General features: G+C 39.7%; 1 protein-coding gene across 1 annotated transcript in view; it reads right to left on the minus strand.

Moving 5' to 3' along the window:
* The window catches only part of CMPK1 (cytidine/uridine monophosphate kinase 1), a 36,268-nt gene extending 21,071 nt beyond the window's left edge, over positions 1 to 15,197 (minus strand). The window contains exon 1 of the mRNA XM_027537333.1: positions 14,959 to 15,197. Within this exon, the coding sequence (XP_027393134.1) occupies positions 14,959 to 15,129 (171 nt within the window). The 5' untranslated portion in view covers positions 15,130 to 15,197. The remainder of the gene's footprint in view (positions 1 to 14,958) is intronic.

Genomic DNA, 15,197 nt, shown 5'->3' on the forward strand with positions numbered 1-15,197 from the left:
ACATAATAACATATCAAAACCTTTGAATTGTACACTTCAAGTGGATGAGTTGTGTGGTATGTAAATTATATTTCCAAGTTATTTTTTTTAAAAACACAGAATATGATTTCTGAAAAGTCAGAAACAAAATGTCTAAAAGAACCAATTAATTAATGTATGTAATCTATAGAATATGATATCATCATATAGATTATGTGGTAAAAGTACATTTACTAACATGATAATATACTTGTGATATTATAAGTAAAAAGCAGGTTTCCAGAGAATGAACCTACTAAAAAAAAAATCTCTGGAAATATATGTCCCCAAATATTCATTAATGGTGGTATTTTCTGGGTGGTAAGATTCCTGGTGATTTTTACACTGTTGTTTTACTCATCTGTATTTTCTAATTTTTCTATAATGTATGTGTACTATTTGTATAATTAAAAAGTAACCAAAAGTAAAAGCACTTGCATAGTTAATAAGAAGACAGTTAAGGTATATATCCAGGCTTAGCTTAGACACCCAATCATTAGGTCATTTGCTCCATTTGGCATCGAGTAACCTATTTTGAATATAAAGAGCATTTATACTATAAGCTTTTCCCTAAATCTAGTTGCCCATTCTAGGATTTTTAATCTAAGCTAACTCCAAATATTTTCTCTAAGTAGAAAGACCTTTCATATTTGGTAGACTCTAAAATACCACCGAGTTTTTAAAAATCTGTAAACTGACTAGTGTGGGTAATCATTTCCTTATGCCATAGTAAACAATGGGAATACAATGCTTCCTTAAACTACTTTAATCTAAATTACTCTTTGATCTCTTTACCACAGACCTTTTCTAAAATAATGTTACTCTTTACACATTTTACTGAGGGCCATGTACTGTGCTGAACACAGTAGATGCATTATGGCATTTCATCTTTATAACAACCCATGAAGCTGGCATTATTATCATCACTTTACAAATGAAGACACAGAATCAGAAAAGTTAAGCAATATGGCCATAAGTGGCAGACTGAGATTTGAGCCAACATCTGATTTCAAAGTCTACATTCTTTCTAATACTATACTATATTGTAACAAAGTTGGCTCAACATCCCATTTCTTAAATATTTTTAATTAAAAAAATTCATACACACAATTGTTCCATTTCAAAAAGCTATTCCTTTTCCCGCCTTTACACATACTTTGTTACCACTCTGAAGTTCTATGTAAATATGAAATTCAGTGGGAATTTATTAAGTACAATTCCTTGGTGCTCCCATTCATATAGCATACAATGGCAAAGAATATATACCTATTCATCGTGACTGAATAATATACTTCCTGAATGTGACTACATAGGATTACAGGATTACTATCTAACATTGAAGTCTCGGTATAGAGATCTGTTTTGGGGCTTTCCAGACCATTTACTTTCAAACTCCTCATTTTACAAAAGGGGAAACTGAGATAAGCTGACTTGCTAATTAGCGGAAACTGGCACTTGAACCCAGGTCTTGTGACTTTCAGTGACTATTACTCCACAGTGGACCTCTGAGGTAATTCCTAGGTGACAGACAAGGAGACAGAATCTTGCCATCAAGCTACTGTAGTCTTTGCATGCAGAATCTGCTGCTGCTGCTGCTACTAAGTCGCTTCAGTTGTGTCCGACTCTGTGGGACCCCAGAGACGGCAGCCCACCAGGCTCCCTCGTCCCTGGGATTCTCCAGGCAAGAACACTGGAGTGGGTTGCCATTTCCTTCTCCAATGTGTGAAAGTGAAAAGTGAAAGTGAAGTCACTCAGTTGTGTCCGACTCTTCATGACCCCACGGACTGCAGCATACGAGGCTCCTCCGCCCATGGGATTTTCCAGGCAAGAGTACTGGAGTGGGTTGCCATTGCCTTCTCCACAGAATCTGCTAGTGGAAACTAAAACGGAGACTTCAAGTTGATGGACTTTATCATTTTGTTGTATCCTAGCAAGGAGATGAGATCAGGAACTTTATCCACATACAGAGTCAGGCACATCTGACCCACCACTCAGCCAGATTCTGACCATCATTGTTTCATTTGCTTCATTCTTGCCTTTTCCCACTCTTGACACCATTTCCACTTGCCTCATCCAATAATCATTCAATAAGTAGCAAATAAAAATTTCCAATTTAAAAACCTAAATTAGGACTTCCCTAGTAACACAGTGGATAAGAACCTACCTACCAAGGCAGGGGACATGGGTTGGATCCCTGGTCCAGGAAGATTTCACATGCTTTGGAGCAATGGAGCCTATGTGCCACAACTATTGAGCTCTAGAGCCTGGGAGCTGTAATTATTGAAATCCATGCCTAGAGCCTGTGCTCCGCAACGAAGAGTAGTCCCGGCTCACCACAACTAGAGGAAGTACATGCAAAGCAATGAAGACCCTGAATAGCCAAAAATAAATAAATGAAAATTATTTTTAAAATAAAAAACTAAATTAGCCATCAAGTCAATTCCCAATTACATATTATCTGGGCTGTCTCTTTACTCCCAGTAGACACCAAGAGGAAAAAATTCATGTTATTATCAATATCTACCTAAACTATACTTAATTATAAAGGTAAGTCCTATAGGCCAAATTAAATACACAGAACTTTCCAGTGACAAACACCAATGACTACTACTTACATCATGGAAGTTCCAAACAAAAAGTGAGCAAGGAAGGAGCCTTTTTGTGAAGTCCCAAACTGAGCATATTTAATTGCTTGTTGGTATAGAATACACCCTAATGATGAATAGAACCAACTTACTGGTCTTCTGGAGATGGCTGATGGAAACCAAGCATGGAACCCTGTATTTTTTGGGGACCCAGTCCCTCAAAGTTTCTGAGAATGGAACATAGTAACTGGGAGTTCTTCCTTTACCAAAGTTCAACAAGCAGCAACAACCTGTCAGCAAACAGTATGTCCAGTCACACCTGTTCTCTATTAAATTCTAAACGCTCTTATCACATGTTTAGTCTGTAAATATGTTCTTAATTTAACTGAAATGTTAGAGTCAATACATTTTCATATGGTAACTGGGCTAAAAGTACTAGCTTTAAAGCTAAGAAGAGTCAGTGTGATCAAGTTAATATGACACAAAGAATAAGACAGTTATCTCCTGCCCCCTGCTATGGTTTTTCCAGTAGTCATGTAAGGATGTAGGAGTTGGACCATAAGGAAGGCTGAACGCTGAAGAAATGATGCTTTTGAACTGCAGTGTTGGAGAAGACTCTTTAGAGTCTGTTGGGACTGCAAGAAGATCAAATCAGTGAATCTTAAAGGAAATCAACCCTGCATATTCATTGGAGGGACTGATGCCGAAGCTGAACCTCTAATATTCTGGCCACCTGATGCAAAGGGCCAACTCATTGGAAAAGACCCTGATGCTGGGAAAGACGGAGAGCAAGAGGAGAAGGGGGTGACAGAGGATGAGATGGCTGGATGATGTCACTGACTCAATGGATGTGAGTTTGAGCAAACTCAGGGAGATAGTGAAGGACAGGGAAGCCTGGTGCTGCAGGGTTGCAAAGTGTAGGACATGACCTAAAGACTGAACAATAACCCCTGCTTCCACCCTTTTTCCCTTATCTGGTCTAAAAGTCTCACGACAAGAGAAGTTTCTCTGAAATGCTCTGAATTTCAATTCAGAAGGACACGGTTACAAATACTATAATCCTAAAAAAAAAAAAAAAAAAAATACTGTACTCCGTTGTGACTTTCAGAGAGCTTTCAGATTGCAGTCCTCTCCAATTAGCATCTTAACTAGAATGTGGTGTTTACTTGACTACCATCACTAAAAACATTAACCCGAAGGATGTCAATGAAGTAGATTTCAGTGGGAATAAGGATACGGGGAAGAACCAGAACTAAAGAGGTGTTCTGAGCTAGGGCAGACTTAGGTAGAGGTGTCTAATTTTGATGGGGCTGGAATATTCATTCAAAATCCCTCCGAGCACAGCACACTCATGTAGTTATTAACATATAATGTTATTATTATTACCTTTCAAAGCATGACTGAGCTGGCCAAAAAAGACTAATTCAACTTCATATAAATAAGAAAGCACAAGTCCAGAGGAATCAGAGAGTGCTGGATTTGTGGCTGCCCTGGGGATGTCCCCATCCCCAAATCACAAGTGGCTGGAGCCTAGGATTTAATAGGCCACAAAGAAGGGAGAAGAGACAAAGACTGAGGCCTAAGTAGGATTGGAGTTCAGATCAATGAGTTCCACATAAAGTCAGGTGCTTGACCTAGGAAAAGAGAACCTACCATGCAGAGAAAACAGCAAAATTTCCTAACCACAAGCCTATACTGATTAAAGAAACTTCTAAAGGATATACTTCAAGAAAGAAAATGATCTCAGTGAGAAGGTCTGAGGTGCAAAAATAAATTGTTAATAAAGAAAGTGGTATGTATTTTTATTATTATAACAATTTATTATTATTATAATTATGCATATTATTCCCGGAGAAGGCGATGGTACCCCCTCCAATACTCTTGCCTGGAAAATCCCATGGACGGAGGAGCCTGGTAGGCTGCAGTCCATGGGGTCGTGAAGGGTCGGACACAACTGAGCGACTTCACTTTCACGTTTCACTTTCACGCATTGGAGAAGGACATGGCAACTCACTCCAGTGTTCTTGCCTGGAGAATCCCAGGGACGGGGGAGCCTGGTGGGCTGCCATTTATGGGGTCGTACAGAGTCAGACATGACTGAAGTGACTTAGCAGCAGCAGCAGCAGCATGCATATTATTCCAAACAAACATTTGTATAAAACATTAACAGGTCATTTGTAGGGATTAAAAAAAAAAAGTCAATATAGAATTAAAATCCTAAAAAAAGGAGAAAACAGAATAAGATAGAAAATAGAGTCAAGTGTCCTAAGGTCTATTGTTTCGAGAAGAGTAAAAATATTAATACTAGACTCAAGTTAAATAATATGTGTGCTTAAAATTTCTAGTGTAACCACTAAAAAGAGACTGTATAGCTTCCAAAGTAGGAAGGAATAAATCACGAGGAAAAAAAATCTTAAGCAACTCAAAAGAAGGTTGAGGAAGTAGGGGTGGCAGAAGAGCAGGTAAAACTAACACAGGAAAAGTAAAATGATGATGATAATAATAAACATATTTATAAAGGACTTACCATGTACCAGGCACTGCTCTAAGTACTATATGTACATTAGCTCATATACTCCTCACAAACCATTCCGAGGTAGACAGTATATATTATTAATACTCCCATTTTACAAGTGAGGAAATTGAGGCACAGAAACTAAACCTTTGCTAAGATCTCACACACAGCATGTGTTATGATCAAGATTCATACCTGGACAGTCTAACTCTCGAGTCTCAACTCTACATACTGCCTAGTAGACAATACACTAGTGTGACAGTTTGACGTTTGTTTATGTCCTTTCAAATCCATTTTTCTTCAGTCTAACAACTAAGAATGCCAACCAAAGTGTAGCTACTTACATTGCTCAAGACACTTCCTTCACTGACTATGGACAAGCAAGCACAGAACAGGAAAGGAGAGAGATGCCCACGTTATGAGAAGTGACTAATACAAAGCAGGCACTGTGCCAGACATTTTACTACATGGATTCTCTTGGTTAATCCTCATAATCACCCTAAGAGTAGATTAGTATCACAAATGTCCAGAGGAGAAAACCAAAGAGCCAAAAATTTAAATAACTCACAAAATGGCAAAAATCTTTTATGACTGGCTTTAAAATCTACTTAACAAATGTTTATTGAGCATCAACTTATGCCAGACATTGTACTATACACTAAAGATGTGAGAGTAAATTTAGAAATCTTAAGGCTCTCACCCTTATGGAGCTTATGGTCTAATGGAGGAGACAATCCAATAATTATAAAGTTAAAGGTGGTCTGCAAACTGATATATGTTATAAAGGACAACATAATTAAAAACTGGTAACTATCATAAAGGACAAAATAATTACAACTGATAGAGCCCATAATTGAGAAATCTGACCTAGTCTAAAAATTGAGGGCTAGTTTCACTGAGGAAGTCATTTTTAGCTCATGGTTCCCAAACTGTATGCCACAGTACCCTGGAGCACTGCAGCGAATTCACAAGAGTGCCCTGGATTTACATTTTTAAGGGAAATAGAGCAACACTGAACATCTATTAGATATCATGTGAACTATTAGCTCAGGGTAGCTCACAATTTCAACTTTAGATCATGCACATTCTTTTTGAAGACACATCTTTGTGATGCTAACTTTTCGGTGGGCAGTTGCTGTAATAAAAATAAGTACCACATGAAAATTAAAGTGGAAAAGGAAATGAGGATGGAAGTGGCCAATCTGATTCCAAGGTATGAGAAACTGGACAGTGCCTAACAGGCATATATTAGTAAGTGATCGAGAATGAAATAAAGCTGCTTTATTTAGCTTATTTAGCTAAAATTTATTTAGCTGCTTTATTTTTCTTTTAGCTTATATGTACTTTTTCTTTAAACAGCTACTAGATTGTTAGAAAATACTTAAGCATTGTTTGGATCTAATTACTGGATAAATATAATTAATAAATAAATATAATTACTTAATAAATATATTTATTTTGAACTAAGCTGTTTGTGAAAAAAAGTACAGAGACACGAAGGACACTATGAACTGTGAATGTTTGGGAATCTTCGTATTACGCTAAGAACTGAAGAATAAGTAGGGTTTTCAAACACCATGCAGTAGAATGAGCAACGGCAAAAGACAGGGTCCCTATCCCTGAAGACATTACAATCTAGTTTGGGAGGCAGAACTAAAAGATAAATAATTTTTCGTTTGTTTTGTTTTTGGCCACACTGCATGGCTTGAGGGATCTCAGTTCCCTGGCCAGAGACTGAACCCAGGCTACAGCAGTGAAAAGTCCAGAATCCTAACCACTAGGTCACCAGGGAACCCCCAATAAACAATTTTAAAACAATTTGTTAAACTTTAATATTTGCAAAAATCTTTCATATCCTTTCTCATGAAATTATATTAAGTACGTGTCTATCTTCACTGTAAATTAAGAGCCCCTTACTCCTTGGAAGGAAAGTTATGACCAACCTAGATAGCATATTAAAAAGCAGAGACATTACTTTGCCAACAAAGGTCCGTCTAGTCAAGGCTATGGTTTTTCCAATGGTCATGTATGGATGTGAGAGTTGGACTGTGAAGAAAGCCGAGCATCGAAGAATTGATGCTTTTGAACTGTGGTGTTGGAGAAGACTCTTGAGAGTCCCTTGGACTGCAAGGAGATCCAACCAGTCCATCCTAAAGGAGATCAGTCCTGGGTGTTCATTGGAAGGACTGATGCTGAAGCTGAAGCTCCAATACTTTGGCCACCTCATGCAAAGAGTTGACTTATTGGAAAAGACTCTGATGCTGGGAGGGATTGGGGGCAGGAGGAGAAGGGGACGACAGAGGATGAGATGGCTGGATGGCATCATTGACTCGACGGACTTGAGTCTGAATGAATTCCGGGAGTTGATGGACACGGAGGCCTGGAGAGCTGTGATTCATGGGGTTGCAAAAAGTCGGACATGACTGAGCGACTGAACTGAACTGAACTGAGAGGTTAGTATTTCCCAACACAGAGCAAAATAGTTTGCGTTTAGGAAGTGTTTTCTGGGTCAGTCTCACTTGCATCAGTTTACTCTCCTTAGGCTTTTCTCAGAATTGAAAGCTCCAACTCCTCTGTGCAAGGGTAACTCTGCTTCAAGTGTTCTCCACTACAACACATCTCCTGGCTGCTTCTTTCCTACTGTCCTTCAAAAGTCAGCTCATACATATTCACTGCCCCCCAGGAAGCTTTCCCTGACCAAATGAACTATAATTTAAATGTCCCTTATCTAAACGGTCTATTTGGTTTCTTACCATCATAGGATTTACCACTCTTTTCCTGTAGTAGTCACTGTTTAACTTTCATATGTCCCAGCTCATTGTAAACTTTTGACAGCAGGGTCCATGCCTTATTCACCTTAGCAACTATCATAAGTGCCCAGCTCTCAAAGACTGTTTTCTGAATAAATGACAAGTACAGGGAAATTTTTTTTAAGTCTAATTATGCCTTTCACCTTAATGGACTTCTTGGGGAAAAAATGAGTTATTCAGGAAAACTCTGAGGAGGAGATTAACAAATATGCAAAAATTAAAATGACTGATAACTATCCAGTGCTAGCAAAAAAAAAAATCATACACCGCTGTAGAAATGTAATTAAGTACAATGTTTTTGAAAAGTAATCAAACTATTATCAATTAAAATTAAAAATGCATTTATCTTCTGACTTAGCAATCCTATTTTTAGGAATCTTGCTTGCAAAAATAAAAGCATCCATATGCAATATTATATTTACAAGGAAGTTTACTGAAGCACTGTTTGCAACAGCAAAATAATTCCTGAAAAGTATGCTAAATGCCTAGCAATAGTGGGGGAATGGTACAACTATGCTACGGTAACATCCATATTATGGACTGTTCTGTAGCTACTGATAAAAATGAGTTAAGAGGAGAGCCATGGTACATTCCATAAAAAACAGAATAATCCCACTTGGAAGTAAAAAAGGTAAACATATGCACTTTTATTTGTAGAAGTACTGAGAAAGAGTTAATACCAGACAGTTAATACTGGTGACCTCAGGTTAGAGCCAACAACAACTAAGTATTACAATTGTAACAACTATGTATTACAATTGTAACTTAAAACGGAAAGAAAAAAAAAAAAGAGTTTTCAAAAGTAAGAACAGTAAATAATCTGAATATACTCTCCCTCCTCCAAATTCTTAAGGACAACAAAAACTCCACAATACAGTTACCTTTAATGAGATGACAGTGATCTGGGAGAGTTGAGGATTCTATGGACTCTCTTTTTAGAGACGATTTAAACTTTTCTTTAAATAAACTTAAAATCTAGTTGTCCAGTGGATCTTCCTAGTTTCTTTAATGAGTGATAGTTTGCTTTGGGGATTTGTAATCAGGAGTTTGATAATTTTAGAATGCTCATCAGATTTTTACAACTATACCATTTACTCACTGAGAGTAAACTGAAGTGTTAACATGAGAAATCAGAGGAGGTTTCAAACACGATCCTGAAACTGGAAGCACTGCTACTTGGGCGCCCCCTGGGGACTGAGTTTTAAATTTTTTTACATCCTCAAGACAAACTGGTGTGCTATATAACTTCGTTCAAAGAACACTTACTAAGCACCTATTATGTACCAGGCACAATGTTCAACACTAGAGACAAAAAGATAAATAAAATAGAGTTTCTGATTTCTATAATGCATACTTAAAGTATCACCCAAAACTTTCTAAGTACAGCAGGAAACAATGGAAACAGTGTCAGACTTTATTTTCTTGGGCTCCAAAATCACTGCAGATGGTGACTGTAGCCATTAAATTAAAAGACACTTGCTCCTTGGAAGAAAAGCTATGACAAACCTAGACAGCATATTAAAAAGCAGACACGTTACTTTCCCAACAAAAGTCCATATAGTCAAAGCTATGGTTTTTCCAGTAGTCACATATGAATGTGAGACGTTGGACCATAAGGAAAGCTGAGCGCCGAAGAACTGATGCTTTTGAACTGTGGTGTTGGAAAAAGACTCTTGAGAGTCCCCTGGAAAGCAAGGAGATTAAGCCAGTCAATCCTGGAAATCAACCTTGAATGTTCATTGGGAGGACTGATGTTGAAGCTGAAGCTCCAATACTTTGGCCACCTGATGTAAAGAACTGACTCACTGGAAAAGACCCTGATGCTGAGAAGGATTGAAGGCAGGAGGAGAAGTGGACGACAGAGGATGATATGGTTGGATGGCATTGCCGACTAGATGAACATGAGTTTGAGTAAACTCTGGGAGCTGGTGATGGACAGGGAGGCCTGGCGTGCTGCAGTCCGTGGGGTTGCAGAGTCAGACACAACTGAGCGACTGAACTGATCAGCATGTAGAATACAAAATATAAACTACTCATAGAGGTCCTGGAGGAAATTATAACACAGAAGATGATAAAAATGCTGTTGGGGTGCTTCAAAAAGGAATTTGGCATGAATATAAGCTTTAGCATAATTTGTTCATTTAACCAAAATGTTCACCATCTTTAAAAGACAGTAGATTTAAACATCTCAGATAACAGATGCAAAATTGTGGTTATTGTTTTTGGACAAGTTTAGGTTATGGCATCATGATTTTTCTTGGGCCAAAACAATACAAACAAAGCTTAATTTAAAAAATTAAAAACTGACATGGTATCCTAACATCAGATTTTTGTTGTTGTTGTTGTTCAGTCTTTAAGTCATGTCCCACTCTTTGTGACCCCATGGACTGCCACACACCAGGCTTCCCTGTGCTTCACCATCTTCCAGAGTTTGCTCAAACTCATGTCCATTGAGTCAGTGATGCTATCCAAGTATCTCATCCTCTCTTGTCCCCTTTAGTCACAATAATAATAACTCCACTCTGAGAACTTGAGTCTTGATTGCACTGATTTAGGAAATGGTTAATCTTCATAAACAAAATGAGGATGAGAAAACAGACTTAAAACAATTAGTTATAAAATGAAACTGATTTTCCAGGCAAGAGTACTGGAGTGGGGTGCCATTGCCTTCTCCGGAAACTGAAAAAGATCAGTTCAAATAAATGGGCAAAATTTAACCTCAAAGCCTCCTTCCAATCTTTCCTTCCCAGTTCACAACACTTTCAGAAGATACTGTATCAGATTTGCCTTTTCTTCCTCAAGGTCTGGGAGAGCAAGAAGCAGAGGTAGAATTCACAGCCAGAAAAACAAAACAACTAACAAGCAACAGCTTCCCCCTGTGACACAACCACAATCCCAAAGTCCCAGGACATTAGAGAGCCAGACAGTCTCAGGTTCTGTGGCCAGGGCCCAAAGAAGTACTTCTGGTGGCCTGAGTCGGAAATCAATTTAATTTTCCCAAAGGAATAATTCTATTTCAGCCACATTTCAGGTACCCTGTGAGCTGAATTAGCAATGGCATGATAGTTGGGGACTTCAACCTTTATTATATAACTTTTTCCCTACAGAAAAATAATTAGTTCCAAAAATTATATTGTTTGGGATTCAGCTTACATTTGCCTGTATAATAAAGCATTGAGTCAAAATGCAATAGACTCATAAAAGAAAAAACAAAAACAAAAAACCTCTGACTTGACTGACCATAGACATTCCACTGTTTAATCTGCTAGAAGACAGCAATTACTAAATTATAAACTATTTGGAATAAAAAGTAACAGTTTAAAAGAGTTTAAGTTCATATAATTGTTGAAATTTTAAAGAATAGGATAATATAGTATAGAACATATTTCATCACGGAAATCTTCTAATTCTTCTAATTAAGGTTTAAAATCTTGCCAGCCATTATCAAACAGAGTAAAGAATAAATACTAGTTACAGAATGTAGAGATAATGTTTAATCCAGTGGAGTAATATGGGTATCATTAGCTTGGGTGTGGACACTTAAAAGTCACATCATGAGTCAGAAACAAAATATTTAAATGCTTTCAAATACATCAATCATAAACCAATTTTTAAAAGTAATACTACAGTGTACTTTGAAGTAAAAATAACCAATCTCATAAATTCAGAACAGGAACTCTAAAATAGAGGTAAAAAATTATTTGTATCTACTTATACCAGATATTTTATCTCATTTTATATTCACAAATGCCATACCAGATAGGTATTATTTCTCCCTTTTACAGAGGAACCAAGCTAAAAGTAACAATTTCTCTGGGACTAAAGCGATAGCAAATGGAATAGTTAGGGTTATAGTCTGAACCTACATTTGTTTTAATTCTAGTAAATGGCTCATCAGAATTCAAGAAAATATTTGCAAACAAAGTAACAAGGGATTAATCTCCTAAATATACAAATAGCTCATGCAGCTCAATATAAAAAAAAAAACAACAAAAATTCCAATCAAAAAATGGGTAGAAGATCTAAACAGACATTTCTCCAAAGAAAACATCAGATGGCTGAAAGGCATCACTACATCATCACAAACTGTTAGAGAAATGGAAATCAAAGCTACTATGAGGTGTCGCCTCACACCAGTCAGAATGGCCATCAATAAATCTACAAACAATAAATGCTGGAGACGGTGTGGAGAAAAGGGAATCCTCCTTCATTGTTGGTGAAATGTAATCTGGCACAGCCACTATGGAGAACAGCACGGAAGCTCCTTAAAAAACTAAAAATAAAGCTACCATATGATCCAGCAATCCCACTCCTGGGCATATCTGGAGAGAACCATCATTCAGAAACACATGCACCTCAACGTTTACTGCAGCACTATTTACAATCACCAGGATATGGAAATAAACTAACCATTCACAGAGGAATGGATGAAAAAGATGTGATACATATATACAATGCAGTATTAATCCACCATAATAAAGAAGGAAACAGTGTCATTTGCCACAACATGAATGGACCTAAAAACTGTCACACTGAGTGAAGGAAGTCAGAGAAAAATGAGAATCATATAATATCACTTACATGTGGAATCCAAAAAATTTGGTACAAAACAGAGAGTCACAGATATAGAAAACAAACTTACCAATGGGGAAGGAAATGAGGGAGGGATAAATTGAGATATTAGGATTGACATACACACACTACTGTGTATAGAATGCTTCCCTGGTAGCTCAGCTGGTAAAGAATCCACTTACAATGCAGAAGACCCTGGTTCGATTCCTGGATCAGGAAGATACCCTAGAGAAGGGAGGGATAGGCTACCCACTCCAGTATTCTTGGGCTTCCCTGGTGGCTCAGACAGTAAAGAATCAGCCTGCAATGTGGGAGACCTGGGTTGGGAAGATCCCCTGGAGGAGAGCATGGCAACCCACTCCAGTATTCTTGCCTGGAGAATCCCCATGGACAGAGGAGCCTGGTGGGCTATGGTCCATGGGGTCCCAAAGAGTCAGACAGGACTGAGCAACTAAGCTAGACACTAACGTATATAGAACAGATAACCGAAAGGGACATACTGTATACTATAGGAAACTCTACTCAATACTCTGTGATGATCTGTATGGGAAAAGAATCTTTAAATAGGTGGATATATGTATCAGTTCAGTTGCTCAGTCGTGTCTGACTCTTTGTGACTCCATGGACTGCAGCATACCAGGCCTCCGTGTCCATCACCAACTCCCGAAGCCTCCTCAAACTCATGACCATCGTGTCGGTGATGCCATCCAACCATCTCATCCTCTGTCGTCCCCTTCTCCTGCCTTCAATCTTTCCCAGCATCAGGGTCTTTTCCAGTGAGTCAGTTCTTCACATCAGGTGGCCAAATATTGGAGTTTCAGCTTCAGGATCAGTCCTTCATGTAAAACTGACTCACATTGCTCTATACCTGAAACTGTCACAACACTGTAAATCAACTATACTCCAGGAAAAATTAAAACAAAAACAAACAAAAATAAAGTCTTTTCTCCTTCCCCTATCATGCCATTTACATGTGAGTTATTTCATACATACAACAAAAACTTGAAATAAATTGTCATGTCTTTTAAAAAGTGAAAAGAACCAACAAAAATAAGGAGAAACTTTTTTTTATCTATTTCTTGGTTGATTTAGTTCCACTTATATTTCTACAACTGATCAACAATTATCAATACAGCTATAAAACACACAATGAAGATATTTATGTTACCATCTGACTATTTCTGGATGCTCTTTAGAGAATAAAATATAGTACAGGAGTGGGTTGTATGAACCTGAGAGAGGAGTAAAATCCCAAAGCTAATAAAAGCCATGAGTTTGAGCAAGCTCGGGCAGTTGGTGATGGACAGGGAAGCCCCGCGTGCTGCAGTCCATGGATACGACTGAGCAACTGAACCGAATTGAATAAAAGCCATTTCCTGGAACAGAGGAGGGAATAATTTTAGAAGTTCTGGGTCAAAATCTTTTGGTCTGAGTTTCACAAGAATTCTCTGGTGTTTTACAGCACGACTGGTCCCCTCTTCTGTTTCTAGATATCTCTTGTCTTCCTCCTCTCCCAAACATTCCCCGGATTCTCCAGTAAGTCTTTCACCCACACTGCAGCTAACCACATATCTATTCGAAAATTGTTAACGGAATTGAACCGGTAACCTTATCACACTTTGGGGGGGAGGGGGAGAATAACACCATTTTAGAGTTGGGAGGCATTTCACATTGAGTTTAAATCTGCGTGCACAGCCTCTACTATTCTAGTGGGGACAACGGAGACTCGGAGAGAGGAAGTGACCTGGCCACAGACTAGGCGTGAGTTGGCAGCTGGGCCAGAGGTTGAAGTTTCATCTCATACTCCACGCTTTTCCAACCTCACGAAAGCGGGTTGGGCTTTAGGGCTGGGTACTAGCCATGACGGGTTTAGAAAAAGCAATCAGCAGATCCCAGAACACCTAAAGCCCTGTCGCCCGGGCTCCTTTCTAGAGTAAAGACCAGTATAGTTACCTGTTTAGAGTTCAGAGGGCCTGTGGGAAGGGGAGGGCTGAAAAAACCGGTCTCTCCTGAGGCAGCTGTGGGCACACCCCGACCTCTAACCCAAATCGACACAGCTGCCGCCTCCACCCGCCCCACAACCAGTGGTACTCCGACCTTCTACGCGCTCGGGGTCCATGGAAGCGGACCCTCCTGGGATCCCTCTCCCAGCCCACTCTCGAGACGAACTTGGCCCCCAAAATGTAAGGGAAGAGGGGTGCAGGAACAAAGCAACCCCAAGCGATCCCCTTCCTTTCTGGGCGCCCCCGGGGCGGGCGGACGTGGACTACCAGTCCCGACATGCAGCGCGCCAGCGGACCCTCGACCACCGCCAAGTCCGCGGTGCATCGGCCGCCGGGACTCGTAGTCTGCGGTTCGGGGGTGGGGTGGGGGGTGGCGCGGCCAGCCACGCGCGGCGGGACGGGCCAGCCCGGTGTCCGGTCAAGCCCAGGGAGCCTGCTGGCTGCCCGGGCCTCACCTCAACGATGCGGGCGCACTGGGTCCCCTTGCCGGCGCCGGGACCGCCAAGAACGAACACGACCTGCGGCTTCATGAAGCGATGCGGGAAGAGGAAAAGTGGCCGGCCGGTCAGCAGCGGAAAGCTAAGGCCTAGGACGTGCAGCAGCCGGCGGCCGCAGCGGTTAAGCATGCACCGCGGCTGTGTTGGACGCTGAGAGAGCTGACAGCAGCCGGGCCGGCGTTGGCGCGGGGCGGGGC

Source organism: Bos indicus x Bos taurus, chromosome 3 (genome assembly GCF_003369695.1).
Source record: "Bos indicus x Bos taurus breed Angus x Brahman F1 hybrid chromosome 3, Bos_hybrid_MaternalHap_v2.0, whole genome shotgun sequence".
Classification (NCBI taxonomy): Eukaryota; Metazoa; Chordata; class Mammalia; order Artiodactyla; family Bovidae; genus Bos; species Bos indicus x Bos taurus.